The following is a 16,865-nucleotide window of genomic DNA, read 5'->3' as shown; positions in this document are numbered from 1 at the left end:
AGGAAGGCCTTCAGAAACTTTGATACATGACCTCATATACTCTTGTTTCAAACAATCAATTTTAAACAAGAAGACACTCCTTTTAAGCAGTTTCTGGTTTTGTTTTTTATTTGTTGTTTGTTTTTTAATAACGCCTATCAGGTTATTTCCCAAGAAAGTAAATGCAAAATGCAAACAAGTTGTTTCCCTTTCAATCCATAAACTAATTTGTCTTTGCATGCATGAAGATTCAGAAAAACCGTAAGAAATACATGGCAGAAGAAGAACAGTGGAAGAGGAGGCAGAGTGCTTTTCGCCGAGGGTTATCCAGCCGTCGTTCTGCTTATGCTTTCTCCCACCAACGAGGATACGCTGATCTTATTGCTTCCGGACGCAGCATAAGGAAAAAGCGAGCTCCTTTAGATGCAGTCCTAGGCAACGCTGTCACAGAAGTTAGAGAAGCTCGTGAAGCAAGCTGATTTACTACACTTTTGGGGAGAGGTTTCTTATCCAAATGATTGCACATTTTTGTTGTTGTTGTTTTAAACTCAGGATATTTTTTAAACCAAATTTTTATGCTTTATCACAGAACTTCTTGGTTTTGGACTACTGAAAGCACAGAAGAGCCAAGAGTTCTCTGCAGAACTATTTATCCGTGTGCAACTGATTTCTGTTTAATGTGAAACTGAAGGATCTGTGTGTTAGAGTATGAAAACTGGCATTATAATTCCATGCCTGGAATTACAACTTTTCTTTACATAAAATTGCAGCTACATTTCATATTATGTCTTTGAAAACAAACTGCTAATTAGCAGTTACTTTGTGTGCGCCATTTCATTAAATTGTACAATGATAATGTCATATTAGATGATCAGACTTTTGAGAGAGTCATAGATACTGTCATCCGAGCTTGCGCAGCTGAGATTAAGAAATATCTGGTGACAAACTTTAGTCAGCATCCGACTTTATTGGGTATTCTGACACTTATAGATGTCATTTTTGTTCATTTTGATTTCTTGAATGGTTGACTACAGCTTGCTGCATTAAATTGAGAGACTTTTCTTTCCATATTGTCAGTATAAGTGATATGCCATTGTTCCTTTCAGAACTAATTCCTTGATTTTCCATGGAATAAAGAAATCTGAGTCAACAGTTACCAGATTTTGTTTTCTCACTTGTTTCTCTGTCTTTCCAGCTGTGCAGAATATTTGTGGCTACGTGCTTATACAGCGTATTTATGAACAGGCGTATTTAATCTCTGCAGAGCTGCCCTTCGAACTGTCAGTTTGTGCATTTCTGTTTTAGATACAGCAGTCGCCAATAGGTAACCAGTTGTTTTTATATGAAACACGTATCAATTGTTAGTGAATAAATACCATTCTTACAATGTAAAAAGTATTTCTTTATGAGTCTTTTTGTGTTTGGACATACTTTCACTCTTGAGATATATAAACGTGTCGCTTTTATTTACTTTTGACTCATGGTCTGAGGCTGATTACTGAAATGGTTTTATAGTAAAAAGCATGGTATGCAGTTCTTGTTCAACAGGATGTACATTGCAAAAATATAGTGAAGATAAATATACGAAAGTTTTCAGCTTCTCTTCTAGTAAGTATATGGGTAACAATGGGAGCGTGAGAGGAGTTTAGATATGAAATGGCGGTAGCTGTAACGTGTCACTGGGACACGTCGCAGGCTCACTGCCCCCCGGCCCGGCAGCCCCCCGAGCAGGGTGCCCAGCCCCACGTGCAGGCGGCTGCTGGAGACCTCCCCGAGCAGCCCCCAGCCCCTCTCTGGGCAGCCTGGGCCGGGGCTGCGGCACCCGCCCAGCACAGGAGTGCGGCCTGGCGGGCAGGGGGAGCCGCCGGGGCTCCGCTACGGCCCTGCCGCTGCGCCCGGACGCGGGCCCCGCTGACAGGAGCGCGGCTCCGCCCGCCCCGCACCTCCCTGCGGCCCGCCCTGCCCGGGACAGGGCCCCGGCCCCGCGGCTCCACGCAGGGGCGGGGCGGGGCGGGGCGGGGCCGGGCGGGGCCGGCTGATGCAAGGCGGCGGAAGCGCGGGGCAGCCGCTTCCGTAGCGCTGCGGCAGCGCGGCCATGGCGGGGGAAGTGATCGGCAGGACGGCGGCGCTCGCCCTGGGTGAGGCGCGGGGCCGGGCGGCCTCCTGCGGCCCGGGGGGGGGGGTGCGGGGCGGTGCGGGGCGGCCCCGCGGCCCCTCGGCCCTCACCGCGGGCAGAAGATGGCGGCGGCCGCGCCCCGCCGGGGCCTCGCGGGCCGGCTCCGCGCCCTGGGGCCGGGCCGGGCCGGGCCGGGCCGGGATGGGGGCGGCCGGGCGGCTCGCAGCGGGCCCCGCCGGGCCTGGGGGCAACGGGGAGAGCGCGGGGGGCGCGGGCGGGGCCCGGCCCGGCCCGGCCCGGGGTCACCCGCAGCTGCCGTGCGGGAGGGTCCCGGCGGCCGTCGGGGCGGTGAGGCGGCGGTGCCGAGCCCGGGTGGGCGCCCGGCGCTGCCGTTTCCCAAGAATTCGCCTGTTAAAAGCTAAAATGAGTCAGTTCCGCGCCGCGTGCGGGGCCTTCTGCTGAGCACAAGCCAAACGCCTCCAGCGCCTGTACCGTGGCTGCGTGTGCTGCCTGTGTGTGTGTGTGTGCTGCTCCTAACAGGCCGTCCGTCCTCTGCAGAGAGTGCAGTTGTTCTGAATGACTTGAGTAAAAAGAAAACAACAACAAGAAAGCGTTGCGTTTTCCTCTAAGGAAAGTACTGCACACACGTATTTTGCTGCATTTCTGGCTGTTAGCTGTGCAAGGGTGGCAAAGAACGGAGCGTGTGCACGTATGGACATACCGATACATGTGCGGGTGGTTATACATCAGTTCATACCTATAAATACTTATACATACGCAGGTACATGTGTGTATATATATTTGTATTTACGTGCGTGGCCCAGCCCGCAGCCCTGGCGGCTCCCCCTGCCCGCCTGTTGAGGTGAGAGGAGTGGAGAAGGCGAAGGGGTGCTCTGAACGCAGGACGGGAATGCTGATACGGGAAACCAGGGTTTTGTAATGGCCGTGCGGTCAGACAGAGGTGTAATGTGCTCTGATCCCTGGAAATCGAAACCAAATCGCGTTAGAGAAAAAGGTCCATGTTTTAGCAGTCGGGGCGTGGGGTGGGAGCACCTGGGCAGGAGCAGTGGCCGTGCGTGGAAGGCTCTGGGCCGTGCAGGCCTTATCCTCTGGCCTTTGCGTCCGTTCGGGCACTAGAAAAAAGACGAAGTATCTTCTGTTCTTATAATTTGTGACTCATTCCTTGGCTATGTGTGAGCTAAATGCTGGGTTGAATTGTCTGACTTTTCTCAGCTTATTATCTGCCTGCTTGCCTAGACGTTATGTCCAAAGAAAGCTGCTTCCTTCTTGGCCCCTGGTGTGCAGCCAGGGGCTTCCAAGAGTCCGGTACTTTGGGAGTCCTTAAGGCCTCAACGTAATGCATTTTCTGCGTGGAATGATTTTTAACATGGAAAATACTAACGGGCTCTTACTTGTGCGACCAAGTGATTGTTTCTGAAGGTTTATCACTGCTGATAACCACGAACATTTTATATCTTTTGTGTGTGTCCAGTTTCTTCCTGTGTATTTCCATAGTTGATACTTTTTTTTTTTGAGTATTTGCCTGTATTTGTCATGTCTTACAGAAGAGCTGTATGTTTCTGAACGAGAGGGCAGTGATTCCACGGGCGATGGGACACAGAAGAAACCATTCAAAACTGTCTTAAAGGTAACTGCAGAGAACGTGTGCTGTTCTGAAGCGCGTGAACTGCTTTAGGTCAAGTGATTGGCCGTGTATTCCTAAATGTAAATTTTGTAGCTGTTGTTGCAGCTCCGACCAAAATGTCAGAAGTAGATTGCCTGCTCAGTCCCTTTAATGGGATTATTTCAGTTCACCTGTGGTGTTGTTGATTCTGTCTTTTTTCCCTCCCCACTTTTAAGGCTCTGATGACAGCAGGAAAGGAACCGTTTCCTACTATTTACGTGGATTCGCAAAAGGAAAATGAGGTGCTGTAACACCTTCCCAACAGAAATTATTTTAATACTCCTTTGTGTGAAGTGACACAAATGTAATCTTCTATCTTCTGCTTTCTCCTTGGTTTGGTTTAGAGATGGGCCATTATTTCAAAGTCACAGATGAAAAATGTCAAAAAACTGTGGCACAGGGAACAAATGAAGAATGAGGCTAAGGAGAAGAAAGAGGTAGGTTGCGGATGGTGCTAAGCTGGAGGAAGCATGCCTTGTTTCTTTTCCAAAAATATTAAGCAGTGTTGGTGTTGTTTCCTATGCCCCATAAACCTTTAGTTTGTTCTTCATCTGTATCATACGTTTTACGTTTGTTATTTACAGCTTGTCTTTGTTTAGATTAGGACAAGCAATGACTGAAACTGTGTGAGTTTTGAATGATGGCAATCTATTGCCTTTGGACTTTGGGGAAAAATGAGAAATGCTTCTGTGCATTGTTTCTCGTCCTGGTCTTAAATCAGGGCAGGCCAAGCCCCAGCAGGGTAACAACAAGGCTTTTTATGACGTCTGTCTGTAAGTGTACATTGTAGTCCCCGGTAATTATAAAGAGTGAGACTCTTATAAAGCCTGGCCACAGTTATTTAATACTTATTTTTTCCCCTAAACCAGGCAGAAGATCTCTTGAGAAGAGAGAAGAACCTGGAGGAAGCTAAGAAAGTTGTTATCAGGAATGATCCCAGTCTTCCAGAGCCAAAATGTGTGAGTAAGATCCAGTGCCTGGTTTCCAGCATGTTGTCTGCACAAAGGCTGTCTCTCTGCGTTGTGGTTCTGACAGCTGTTGAAGGCCACTGTCCAGTTGCTGTCACTAAATGTACTTTTGTTTTTCTGGTTATCTGTGTACTCTAGAAAGACTGAAGTCAATATATTAATGCACTTGGTGGGTATCTAAACCTTCTCGGTTCATGCACCTGACTTTTATCTGTCAGTGTTTGCTGGCAGATACCATATGGAAACCATTTGGAAAAGTTTGTGAGTTTTGCTTTGGTTGGTTATTGTAGTGGTGGAGGATGAAGATACCCTGCTGGTCAGAGGACGTAATTTAAGTCACTGACACACCTATAGCAGTTCTTACGTGGCTATTTGTAGAGTCCTGCTGGATTTGGTGATTCGATGCAGTCCTTAACTTAGTAAGCAGATGTGTGGTGGGGTTTTGGACAGAAGGGGTTTCTATGTACATGTGTAGAAAATGGATCTGATTAGAGCAAGGCACTCTCGTGGTTCCCCTTTGTGAAAGGGGCAGCCAGGTCCAGCTGGGTTTAAATCCTTGTCGCTTTCAAACCAGCGCACACTGTTAGTGTTTAACTGCCTGAAGCACGATCCCTTTCAAAATTACTTGTGTAATTGTGTGGAAAACACCATCTAAATGGTGAGTTATATTCCTATTTTTGATTGCTTTTATTCCCTGCTTTACAGGTAAAGATTGGTGCTCTGGAGGCTTATAGAGGCAAGAGAGTAAAGATTTTTGGCTGGATTCACAGGTTACGTAGGCAAGGTAAGTCACGAGCACTTAAAGCTTATTGAGCCTATGCAGGGAGATGGAACAAACCAAGTAGCCATCAACATTCAGACATTTAATGAATCAGACAGCATCTAGTCTTAAATTTTCAGCTCATCACTTAGATTTGGTGTATCACACTGATCAGTACAACACTAACAAATTCTGTACAATGTATGAGGATGTAGACATTTCTTAGTTGAAAACTTTTGAGATGTTTGATTTGGAGGCCAGTCCTACAGAATTTCTTCAAAAGACTTGTTTCTTACACTAATCGTAGAGACTGAGGAGCTAGATAGCATCCGCTCATAGCGAAATCAGTGAGTGAGAATTTTCTTTAAAGTTTCATAAAGTAACATAACTTCTTTTAGCAGTTTAACAACTAATACTTGCTTTCAAACTGACCGGTATTTTAGTTAGAATCATAGAATATCTGAGTTGGAAGGGACCCACAAGGATCATCGAGTCCAACTCCTGGGTCCCCAAAGGACCACCCAAAAAAAAGTAAAAAAACAGGTCATGTGTCTGAGAGAATTGTTCAAACGCTTCTCGAACTCTGGTTCGCAAGGTGGCGTTCGCTGGGGAGTGACAGGCTTATGCCAAACTTCCTAGCACAAAGCCTGAAAACCGCAGGCTGCTTCCTGTGTTCTTCTGCCAAATAACTCTGGAAGTGCATGGCAAGGCTGAGTCTGACTTCACAGAGAGCACTTGTTCAGATTGTCACTGTAGGACTTGACCAAGCAGTTATGGATCTGAATATCATGAGCATTTTATAGAAAATCAATGTTTTAATCAGATGCTTTTGCGGAGATGTGGGTGGAGGTGATGTCACTGTATCCACTTCAGGCATAAAGTGGGCCTGTGCGTTCTGCATTGCTGTTAAAGGGGCCTCTGGGCCCCCCTGGGCCGGAGCCTGCCTGAGGTCGTGGCGTGGCAGTGCAATCCCAGCTGTGCTGAGGCTGGAGCAGGCAGTGCTCTTGATGTTTCTGTGATCGAGCTAATGCTTCGGTGTTTTCTCAGAACATATTTGCATGTTTGTTTTTTCTTTAATGGAAAGATGTGATCATGGTCCTTCGTTAATAATCGGCACATCAGTGGGTAATGTTTCTTGGGGGTGGGTTTGTTCAAATGGATCAGGTGAATACGTCTGAGCCTGTATTTTTTTTTTCTCTTTCTAACCAGGAAAAAATTTGATGTTCGTTGTTTTGAGAGATGGCACAGGTTTTCTTCAGTGTGTCCTTTCAGATGAACTGGTAAGTTGTGATGGTTTAATTCTGTTCCCTCATTAAATAAGTGAGGTGTTCATACTTCGTCTGTCTTCTATGTAAACAATAGGAAGTTCCCCTAAATCTACTGATTATGTTGTATTTTTGTTAAATTCTGTCTCCTGACGCTAGTTCTTTGTCAATGTGAGCTCTAGTTATCTTGTCTGTGCCTCCAATAGGAGATGTAGATAGGTAAACCAAAAATTAAAAATTACCATAACTGTGTCTCTTTCTTTCTCTCTCTGTAGTGTCAGTGTTACAACGGGCTAATTCTCTCCACAGAGAGCAGTGTTGCAGTGTATGGTGTGCTGAACCTTGTTCCTGAAGGCAAGCAGGTAGGGGAGCTGGATAGTGCTGTGTGTTTCGGTCCTCCTTTTCAACAGTTTATCATTTTCCCGATGAGAGGAAAAGCAGAGGTAGAAATAATTATTGAATGATTTCAGGGGGAATTTGTTCTAGGAAAAAGAACAAACATCCCAAAGTTGCCGCTGTCACCCGCATTTTGTTGTGTGCTGTGTGAACCGTATGGCTCTTCTCACTTAACTTTTGCCTGAAACAATTTTCCCCTGATACGTCACATAGATACTTCCTAAAATATAACAGTGGAAAATTATATTAAATAAATAGTTTTATTTTCCTTAACAGGGGTAATGAATGAGGTTTTTCACTTTTTGTTTTGTGAGGTTAAGAACTCAGGGTTAATTCTCTTCTACTGAGTTGAGTTTGTTGACTCTTCACCGTATTGTTCACTGTATAAGGACATTTACTTGTCTTCCAACACGTGGTGGGTGTATGAGCTAGGCAGTTTGCTATAACTTTTTTTGTAGCGCTTTGTTTGCAGCGGTGGTCTCAGATTACTGGCTGGGCAGGTATGATTTTAGCTTTCAAAATACCATGCCGCTTATGCCTTGTCCCTCTCTCATTCCAATCTAGATCTAAAAACTGTTGCTGTTTGGAAGATGGATCGAATATAGAGTTAGAGCTAATGCCATGTTAAGTAGCTATGCATAAGGCATAGTCCATAAAAAGGATTCAGACTGAAGGCAGCAAAGAAACTTTCAAGTTTACCCCTTCCTTTAGATACATATTCATAATTGTCATTGACTGTGCAGTGAGAGTTGGTTCTCTCTGTGGATCGGCACTCTATTGTCTGGTCTATCGAGTGTGCTGACTCCAGGAAGACAAGAGAAGAAATATATCCGAACAGAATCGCATCCTGAAGTGATGTTATATTGCTTCAAACAGTGTTTCTGAGATGTGTTAGACAATACCTGAGCAAAGTAGTCCCCTCACTGTGGCTGCCGGCAGGGTGTAAAATAAGGGCAGAGTGTTAACCTTCTGTGGTGCTTTGTAGAGAATTCAGTTCACTTTTAAGCAGTGCGCTGTCGGCCATTACCAGCATGTTTTGCTAACGAAACGTGGATAAGCTGAATGGTTCTAGTTTGCCCTGTTACTCGGGTCCTATCCCCAAGAGATCTTCCGAAGGTTACAGAGCCAAGCTCAGTTAAACACGAGTCCATTGCCTGGTGCGTTTGCCTATCAGAAATCAGTATCATTTCCTTTTCTTCACAGCTTATACTACTGTGAAGTCTAAAAACAAGTGCAGATAAACAGGGATCAAACACTTCTTTTAAACAGCTTTCACGCAATTTAGTAACTAAATTACTCATTTGTACGCGGCTGCTCAGAATGTTTCGTACACTGAAAACACTTTGGCTTTGTGTCTCATCACAGCAATAGAATGCCTTTAGTGCACAAAATCATCAGATCTGTTAAAATCTGTTAATTAGACTTTGTAAATTGGCATTTATACCCTGAAACTGCTGTAAATATAAGAAGGACAGAAGCCTGCTGTGACCCACACGGGGGAGCTGGTGAGGCTGGCAGTGCAGGCAGCCAGGACGGAGCCCTGGCCCCTCGGCTTGCTTATCGCAGCAGGTAGCAGAGGGGACCTGGCCAGCACGAACCTGCTGTTTTCATGTCGTGGTGAAATGCTGCCTTCTGGAAAGCTGGCTCGGGCGTCTCTGACAGATGAACTCACAAGTACCTGCAGTGAGCTAGTTCTTCCTCTGGCGTAATCTAAGGGACTTCTTCAAAGTTTGCCGCCAGAATGGAAGGGGAATGTGGCTCAAACAGTAGGAAGAACAAAATCCATTGAATATCATACTGCAGGCTTGCCCAAGTGTGTTTATGAACATCTCCGAAGAGATTACACAGTCAGTGAGGTCCATTCTCTCCTTGTGACCTTTGTGAAGAATTTTTTTCTTATAGCTAACTGAAATCTTTTTCCTGCAACTTAAGACATTTGTCCTTTTGCTCCATTTCTTCTATAACCACCCATGAAATAATTCAAAGTAGCAAGTAGTTTCCTTCTGTTTAGCGTTTTGTCCTTCCAGCTGAATAAACCCAACCGTCTCTGATATGTTACACTTCAACAGAACGTATCTGGAAGGCTCTAATTATTTGGCAGTAGTACTCAGTTCCATTCACATCGAGTCTGACAGACTTGTGGTGGGTTACAAACAGCATTTTCAAGGCTGGTATGACTGGGTTACAAGGCAGTTACTGATAATACTGCAGTTAGAAAGATTTTAGTATCTTTTTGTTTAAATGAGATTGACATCTCTGCCACAGCCAGACGGTGACGTCCAGGGAGTGAAAAGCAGACTTCTGAAAGTTTTGTTTCACTTTTAAATTGGCAGGCTCCAGGAGGCCACGAGCTGAACTGCGACTACTGGGAGCTTATAGGTCTGGCCCCAGCAGGAGGGGCTGACAATCTCCTCAATGAGGATTCGGAGGTTGACGTGCAACTTAACAACAGGCACATGATGATTCGAGGCGAGAATATGTCCAAAATCTTCAAGGTGCGCTCCATGGTGGTACAGGCCTTCAGGGATCACTTCTTTGCCAATGGATATTATGAAGTAAGTATATTTGCCCTTGTTGGTAAGTGACTACTCTAATTTCCTTACTTCAAGGCTATCTTTTTCTGGGCAAACCTGTACAGATTTTCTGATTGACTTGAATTGTTGGGGGGGGAAAAAATCTGTTTCTTAGGAAACTACTGTGTGATCACTTTCATAGACATAGATCTCGACGTTGTGTAGACATTTCTGAGGTAAGTGTTACAGCATGATTCACAAACAGCCTGCATACCTCCTTTCAGGGTGCTGAAGGATATCAGGAAGAAGTACTTGTAGCCATAGCTACGAAAGTTTTGTAGGTGGGATTCTGGAAGAGCGTGCCTTACCTCACTGCTGTAACATGTTGTTGTCACTGTCCTTAATTCTTCACTCAAGTAATGACTCTCTTGTTCTTTAACAGGTCACACCACCAACTTTAGTCCAGACGCAGGTGGAAGGAGGTTCAACCCTGTTCAAGCTGGATTATTTTGGAGAAGAGGCGTACCTAACACAATCGTCCCAGCTCTATCTGGAGACCTGCATTCCAGCATTAGGAGATGTTTTCTGTATTGCTCAGTCATACAGAGCTGAGCAATCCAGGACACGCAGACACTTGGCAGAGTATGGAGAGAGTATACTTCTCTATTGTTTATGTATAAGTGAATTTTTAAAACAAGGGGAGTAGCTGGTGGTTCGATGACAATATACAGCGAGAAGACAGCGTAATGCTACTATGGAACAGCTGATCAAAAGTGTATTTGGAGGTAACTCCTCGTATCAGTGAACGTCCAGCTGGTCATATTTGATGTTCAGTGAAGGGGGATTTGCTCAAAACAGAGCTGATACGGTTTTAGGAAGCTCTGTGTTTTTAGAATAAACAGTTCATACTGTTGTTTTCCTTCCTTTTTTTGTATTTTAAGAACCTTATTTCCTTTGCAGTGTAGAAGTGGGAGAGTTGAAAAACAGGACAAAAGTGGGTTTCATGTTTTTTCTTGAGTTTTTTTCATAGCTATAGATTTGTTGCTTGAGTGTGGTTTTGTAATGTCAAGACCTGTTTTTTCAGGTACACTCATATTGAAGCTGAATGTCCCTTTATAACTTTTGAGGATTTGTTGGACCGTCTGGAGAACTTGGTTTGTGATGTAGTTGACAGAGTCTTGGCATCACCTGCATCAAGCTTACTGTTTGAGCTAAACCCGGTAAGCAGCAGTGTGGGGCAGTCTTGAGTAGACACGATCTGCAGCGTACCTTTCCTGATGAACATGTTCATCTGGGAAAGACAGGGCATGGCAATGAGCTCTGCTTACTTAAGTAAGAATATTAAATGACATCAAAGAGTGAAAATGCTGTGAGGCTGGTAACGATTCTTCCAGGAGCTGGGGGGCTGCAGAGGAAGACGTTACCTGCTAGTAAGGTCTAGGAGCCAGCAGCGTGCTGGGATTTATCGTAATGTGTACTGTACCTGTAGAATAAAAACCTCTGTCCTAGGGCTCATAAAATTGATCAGCTGGTACTCGCAGATTGAGCGTAAGGGAGCAATGAAACAACCCTGGCATTTTACTCCCTGTGCTGGAAGGTGCGGCTCTATAAAGCTATCTTCATTTGCTAGAGACCCTTTGTCTCCTGCTGCCTTTGCATAGAAAGTTAGCAGTCTCTTAAAGGCATCTTATCTCCTTCACTAACTTTTCTCTCAGAGCACGTATAGATTCTCTCATCCCTGTCATTTTGACCTGGTTTCCTGATGAGTACTGGAAGGTTCCATTTTCAGTTTGAACTGAGATGGGCAGGAGGTCCAAAGTAACAGAAGCACAACCTGCCCTGTGGGCTTGTCACAAAGGCAAATTCTGCAGCAGTCTGATGCACAAAGAAGCAAAAATGTTCTTTTGTGGCACTGCGTGTGGAATTTCTGCAAACTGTTGAGTCTGAAGCACCTACGTGTGTAATTAATTCATATGGAAAAGGAAAGAGCTCTGAAAATGCTTCCTCTCCTCTCTTCTGCTGTCGTTTTCAGCATCTGTTCTGTGAACTGCACTGGACTTGGAAGATGGTTTTGTTGGGTTCCAGCTTTTCAGTACTTCTGAGCTTTTTAAGCAATAGTTGATACACAACCTGCAAAGGGTAGCGTGTGTGCTTTGAGTGTGGAAGTGGACTAGCTGATTGACTGGAAAAATAAATCTTAAAAATGATACCCTTCCAAGCATTTTGATGTCTTTATTTACATTTATTATTATTTACAGGGCTTCAAGCCTCCCAAACGTCCTTTCCGACGAATGAACTATGCTGAAGCAATTGAGTGGTTAAAGGAACATGATGTGAAGAAGGAAGATGGTACTTATTACGAGTTTGGGGAAGTAAGTCTTTCTGAGTCTCCTTAGAAATTAAAACCAAAATCCCACAGTCCTTCACTAAGGGTACGTGAGTTCCTTGAAGAGCAATGCGTTTGGACCATGATCCCATTGTGTCTGGGATCAGAGACCTCGGGGAGGTCTCCAGCAGCCGCCTGCACGTGGGGCTGGGCACCCTGCTTGGGGGGGCCCTGTTGGGCTGGGGGGTGGGAACCAGGAACACATGGGGCTCCCTGCCCACCCTGACCCATCTGTGGTTCTTGGTCTTAAGGTTTGTGGAAAACAACTTGGGGGAAGAGGAAATGAAGCTCTTCAGTGTTTGTTAGTTGTGTGGAAAGTTTGTTTCAGGTTCAAGGTTTGCCTAGTTTCCTGTGTGAAATGTCGTGTAGACTGTTAAACAGTTTTTTTCTGACCTGTATGTTTTTGAATATAAATATAGTTTCTTGAGTTGTTCTAAGACGTTTGTTTTAAAAATGTAGGTACATGAGGTTGAATGCTTGGATATGTGTGGTCTGAAAGTGTCTTTGTCTGTGTCTTGCCTGATGTGTTGTGGGCCTTGAGGTTTTGGAGTGTTCTTGGTTTTAAATATTAATAGGGCTCTCTTTAACCCTAGGATATTCCTGAAGCTCCTGAGAGACTGATGACAGACTCCATTAATGAGCCAATCTTGTTGTGCCGATTTCCTGCAGAGATAAAGTCTTTCTATATGCAGCGCTGTCATGACGATTCCCGTCTTACTGAATCTGTAAGTTGGTGTTTTACATAGTGGTGTACAGGCTTCTAAATAGAGTGGGAATGTCTCTGTGAATGAGCATGAAATGAATGAGTACTACAGGAAAACGTTGGAGAATTCCATACCAGAATTTGTCTGGGGCCTTTCTTGGCATGACTTGTTGATACTGTAGAAACAAATGAAGCAACACTGAAGTGCTTAAAAAATGTCATTAGATCACAGTGATCATGCTTTTCAATGACCTTTGGTTGGTTCTAGTCTAATGACAATATTTCTGTGACCTCTTGGGGACTATTATCTAAAACCTAGCTGTCTAGCAGCCAGGAAGAGTGGTGGTTTTTAGGACTGTTTTTGTGGTGTAACAGTTTGGTGTCACGAAGAGTGTTAAAGACTAAGTCAGAGATCCTAGTCAGCTGGTTTCTTCCATGTATAAATTGGCTCTGGAAGGAATTGCCTTCTCTCCTTCTGTCATGGAGAGTTAATATTAATGGTAAAACATGTTATGTTTTAAGTTTGGGCTTCATCTTTTTGAGGGCAGCTTAACTGTAATAGTTTGATCTCGTGTGTTGTAGGTTGATGTGTTGATGCCTAATGTTGGTGAAATTGTTGGAGGCTCTATGCGTATTTGGGACAGTGAGGAGCTACTGGAAGGCTATAAGAGAGAGGGCATTGATCCCACGCCGTATTACTGGTACACCGATCAGGTATGTAAAACAGATTCAGTGTGCTGCTTGTCAGACATTTGAATTTTCTTAAACTGCTTCTAAAATGATGCAGTCTAAATTGCATTCATTTTCCGTGACCAAAAGTAGATGGTCGTTTAACCACTGGCAAAATGCAATGGATAATAGTTTCCATTCTGTTAAATTGCTTTTGTTTGCTACAGTGCATGCTGCCCATACCAGATTGCCTTCATTAAACTGGTCTGGGCAGGTATATTCCCCTTGTAATGTCTTCCACAGTGTGCTACCTTTGTGAAGCCCTTGTTAGATAAAGATGGGTTGGTCTTTCCAGACTGGAATAGCTAGCTCTGCAAGGAGAAGAGAAAAGGATGAGTTTGGAGAGAAAAAAAAAAAATCATTAAGACCTCATCTTTCAGCTTCCATTTTTCTCTTCTAGTCCTTACATTGCCCCAGGGAACGAAACACAAATATCTTCTCTGAGGAGAGCATAGTCCGTATTCCTCCTCATTCGTTCAGAATATGGCTTTGGTTTGTTTTTGTCTTAACAAGCAAAGGGTTAATATCTTCTCTGTGATTTTAATTTCACAGAGAAAATATGGTACCTGTCCTCACGGTGGATATGGTTTGGGATTAGAGCGGTTCCTGACCTGGATTCTGAATAGGCACCATATCCGAGATGTCTGTCTCTATCCACGCTTTGTCCAGCGCTGCAAACCATAGCCATCCTTGTGACAAACTCCAAGAAAATCAAGCAACAGATGCTTGGAAAAGAACGATACACTCTACTACAGCCCGTCTGAGAACAAGACTTACTGCAACCTGTTGTTCATACATTCATTAATTTAGTGTGTGAGAAAACCTTTTTTTTAAGGAAAATGCTACTAATTAACTGGAAGAATTCTTAGAAAAATAATGTTAGGTGTATTTATGCTCTCAAGTCAACATAAAACAAAAATCCTAAGCTGGTGTTCTAGATTTTTTTTCTCTTGTGGTTTCTTTTGGAGAAATCAGTTCAAGCTTTTAAAATTCCCAAATCCTGACCACTGAGAGTGATATGAAGAAATGTCTTCTAAATGGCTCAACAAAATATAAAAATGGAGAATAATTGTGCTGTGCTTTTTTTAGCTCTTACTGCTTTTAATGGAAGTTCTGTTTGAGTTTATTCAGTTGTAAGCTATGTAGTATTGAGCACTAAATTCTACTGAAAGAGACTTTTTTTTCTCCCAAATTATTTACTATTAATTCTATTAATTAAAAACTATAAGACTGATAGTGAGGTATGCTTCGATACTTTTTCCTGATGCCCGCGGATGGAGTGCTACAGTGGGACCGTGCACTCCCAGCATAAGCTGCATTACAGTAGGAGGGGATGTGCTTAGAGACACCGGAGTGTTTGTGGTGCCTTTGAAACGAAGGTTATTCCATCTGTTTTAGACAAGAAGTGACTAACCGAAGACCCAAAGAAACTAACTTTGAAATATAATTGGGTTTCAGCATTGTGTGCTGACTGAATTACTGTCCTCTCTTGGTGAACTGTAATTTGAGCAGTGCTTTCCCACTTCATGCTAAAGGATGTTTTCACGGTAGAACAGTTGCCTTGCTAGCTTGGTGTACTCTTGTCCTGCTGCATCTTAGCAGACTTTCTGGCTGTATTCAGGTTATCAAATAGAATTAAGTAAATATTTAATGTGTTGAATCATCCATCTGTATCCTTTTTATCCATAAATGCGAGCCCTTTTACTAGGAAGAAGAAAATCTGTAGGTGCATCACTGGCTACTTGCACCGAGACTTTATCTGGATTTGCCATTCATGTTGAGCTGTGCGATATCCGTATTTTTGTAATAAAAGGCTTTTTTCTTCACCTTGCATGTTAAATATACAAACTGGTCTAAATCAGCAGCCAATAAATTATGTCAGCGTAAGTTGGTGTGTAGGACAGTAGTTCTTGACCTGTGATGTCTGTTTCTTTACCTTCACTTGGCCTTTGTAGCTTACTTGCTTAAAATATTCTATCCTGGTAGAGACAATCACTGGGGGGGAAAGCAGGAAAAGTAAATTTTCAAGTGCAGTGGATACATGTGCTTTAAAACAAAATTTGCTTTTTTCAAGCTAAATACCTATTAACTTAAAGTCATGATTTTTTTTAATAGTTTGGATAAACTTTCTGGGATACCCAGTAGAAATATTGTCCCGAGAATAAATGAGAGACGTGGTGCTGGATAACTAGCTGCAGAGGCAGCACCTCCAGTGGGAGTGGGCTGGGACTTTGGTTGCTGTGGTCGCTGAGGCGTCTGACGGTGCTTCTCCTGGGCTTGCTGAAGTGGGGCCGGGTTTGTAAGCAGAGATGGTCTCTGTCACACCAACTGATTCGGTGGGAAGGATCGAGGTTGCTTCCAGAGCTTTTAGACCCGACACTGTCTGGGTTTCCTGGGGACTGCTGAGGCCTGCTGACCTGCAGGGTTGCCCTTTGAAGAGGATGAATGAAAGGTACTCTAAGAAATAAGCGTTGCTAGGATGGTTTTTCTTATCCACACCTCTTTGAATTCACATTTTTCACTGACTTTCTCAGTCTTTCTGTGGCCTAGTCTTTTTCTGACAGAAAAAGACAACAGATTTTAAGAGCTGCTTCTCATACAGTGACGTGCCTCAGCTCTGTTTCTCACATTTGCCCTACTCTTTTTATTTATGCCTTTGTTCTTTGTCTGAACTTAGCAATTAAATTATTCTCTGAAGTACCTGAAAAGGTGTGGTCAACCATAAATTTCCTGTGATTTGGAGTATTTGTTGCAATGTGTTAAGTATATAAACCAGAGGAAGAAGGGAAATATGAACAAGCTTGACTGCAAGAAAACAAAAGTTATTTCTTACTCCTAAACTGATGCATGTGACAACACATTAACAGCGAGCTATAGGAAAAGTCCCCTGTTCAAATGTTGAACGTGCTACCAAATAGTAATCCTACCCTTTGGGCTTTTATTGTTTGTGGGTTTGTTTGTTTTGATTCTTTTGTTGTTTGTTTTTATAATTGCTCTTGTGTTGAGATGCTCAAGAGGCTTCTGTGGTGCAGGATGTGTAGAAATTTGTGAGCATATACGGAGTTTTATCAAAAACTAACAAAATCCTTCAAATGGCTGTAGTGATAAGGGCAGAGAAAGGTTGGGAAAAGATACTACTAGAAAAATTCTTGTTGGCAGGGCAGTTTTCCGCCCCTTAAACCGGAAGGGATGAGCTGCTTTGCAAGGTTAAAAGCCTTAAAATGTCAGGGGCGCTGCCAGGGGAAGGTCGGAGGACTTGCAGGGAGCTCGTGGTAGAGGCAGCCCAGATAAGGAGCTTAAAAGGTGACCGAGATGAAGGATGCCCTCGAGTCAACCGTAACAGTGCTGTGCGCTTTCCCAATCTGC

General features: G+C 43.9%; 1 protein-coding gene across 1 annotated transcript; it reads left to right on the top strand.

The window, feature by feature from the left end:
- Positions 1-1,965: 1,965 nt before the first annotated feature.
- LOC310888636 (asparagine--tRNA ligase, cytoplasmic-like) lies at positions 1,966-15,380 on the top strand. Its single transcript, XM_083815538.1, has 15 exons — positions 1,966-2,117; positions 3,661-3,743; positions 3,956-4,021; positions 4,124-4,216; positions 4,649-4,738; positions 5,453-5,531; positions 6,717-6,787; positions 7,048-7,134; positions 9,502-9,723; positions 10,124-10,323; positions 10,766-10,901; positions 11,940-12,053; positions 12,661-12,792; positions 13,353-13,484; positions 14,052-15,380. Exons 1-15 carry the CDS (start codon positions 2,075-2,077, stop codon positions 14,181-14,183), a joined length of 1,680 nt encoding a protein of 559 aa, XP_083671664.1. The 5' UTR covers positions 1,966-2,074; the 3' UTR covers positions 14,184-15,380.
- The last annotated feature ends 1,485 nt before the right edge of the window (positions 15,381-16,865 follow it).

The sequence above is a fragment of the Anser anser genome (assembly GCF_964211835.1).
Source record: "Anser anser genome assembly, chromosome: W".
NCBI classification, from domain to species: Eukaryota; Metazoa; Chordata; class Aves; order Anseriformes; family Anatidae; genus Anser; species Anser anser.
The sequence above is the reverse complement of the archived record's forward strand: the minus strand, read 5'-3'. Positions and strand labels throughout refer to the sequence as shown.

Coding starts and splice junctions, on each gene's coding strand:
- LOC310888636 (XM_083815538.1), top strand. CDS start 2,075: ATGGCGGGGGAAGTGATCGGCAGGACGGCGGCGCTCGCCCTGG. Junction 6,788..7,047: donor GTGTCCTTTCAGATGAACTG/GTAAGTTGTGAT, acceptor CTCTCTCTGTAG/TGTCAGTGTTACAACGGGCT. Junction 12,054..12,660: donor CTTATTACGAGTTTGGGGAA/GTAAGTCTTTCT, acceptor CTTTAACCCTAG/GATATTCCTGAAGCTCCTGA.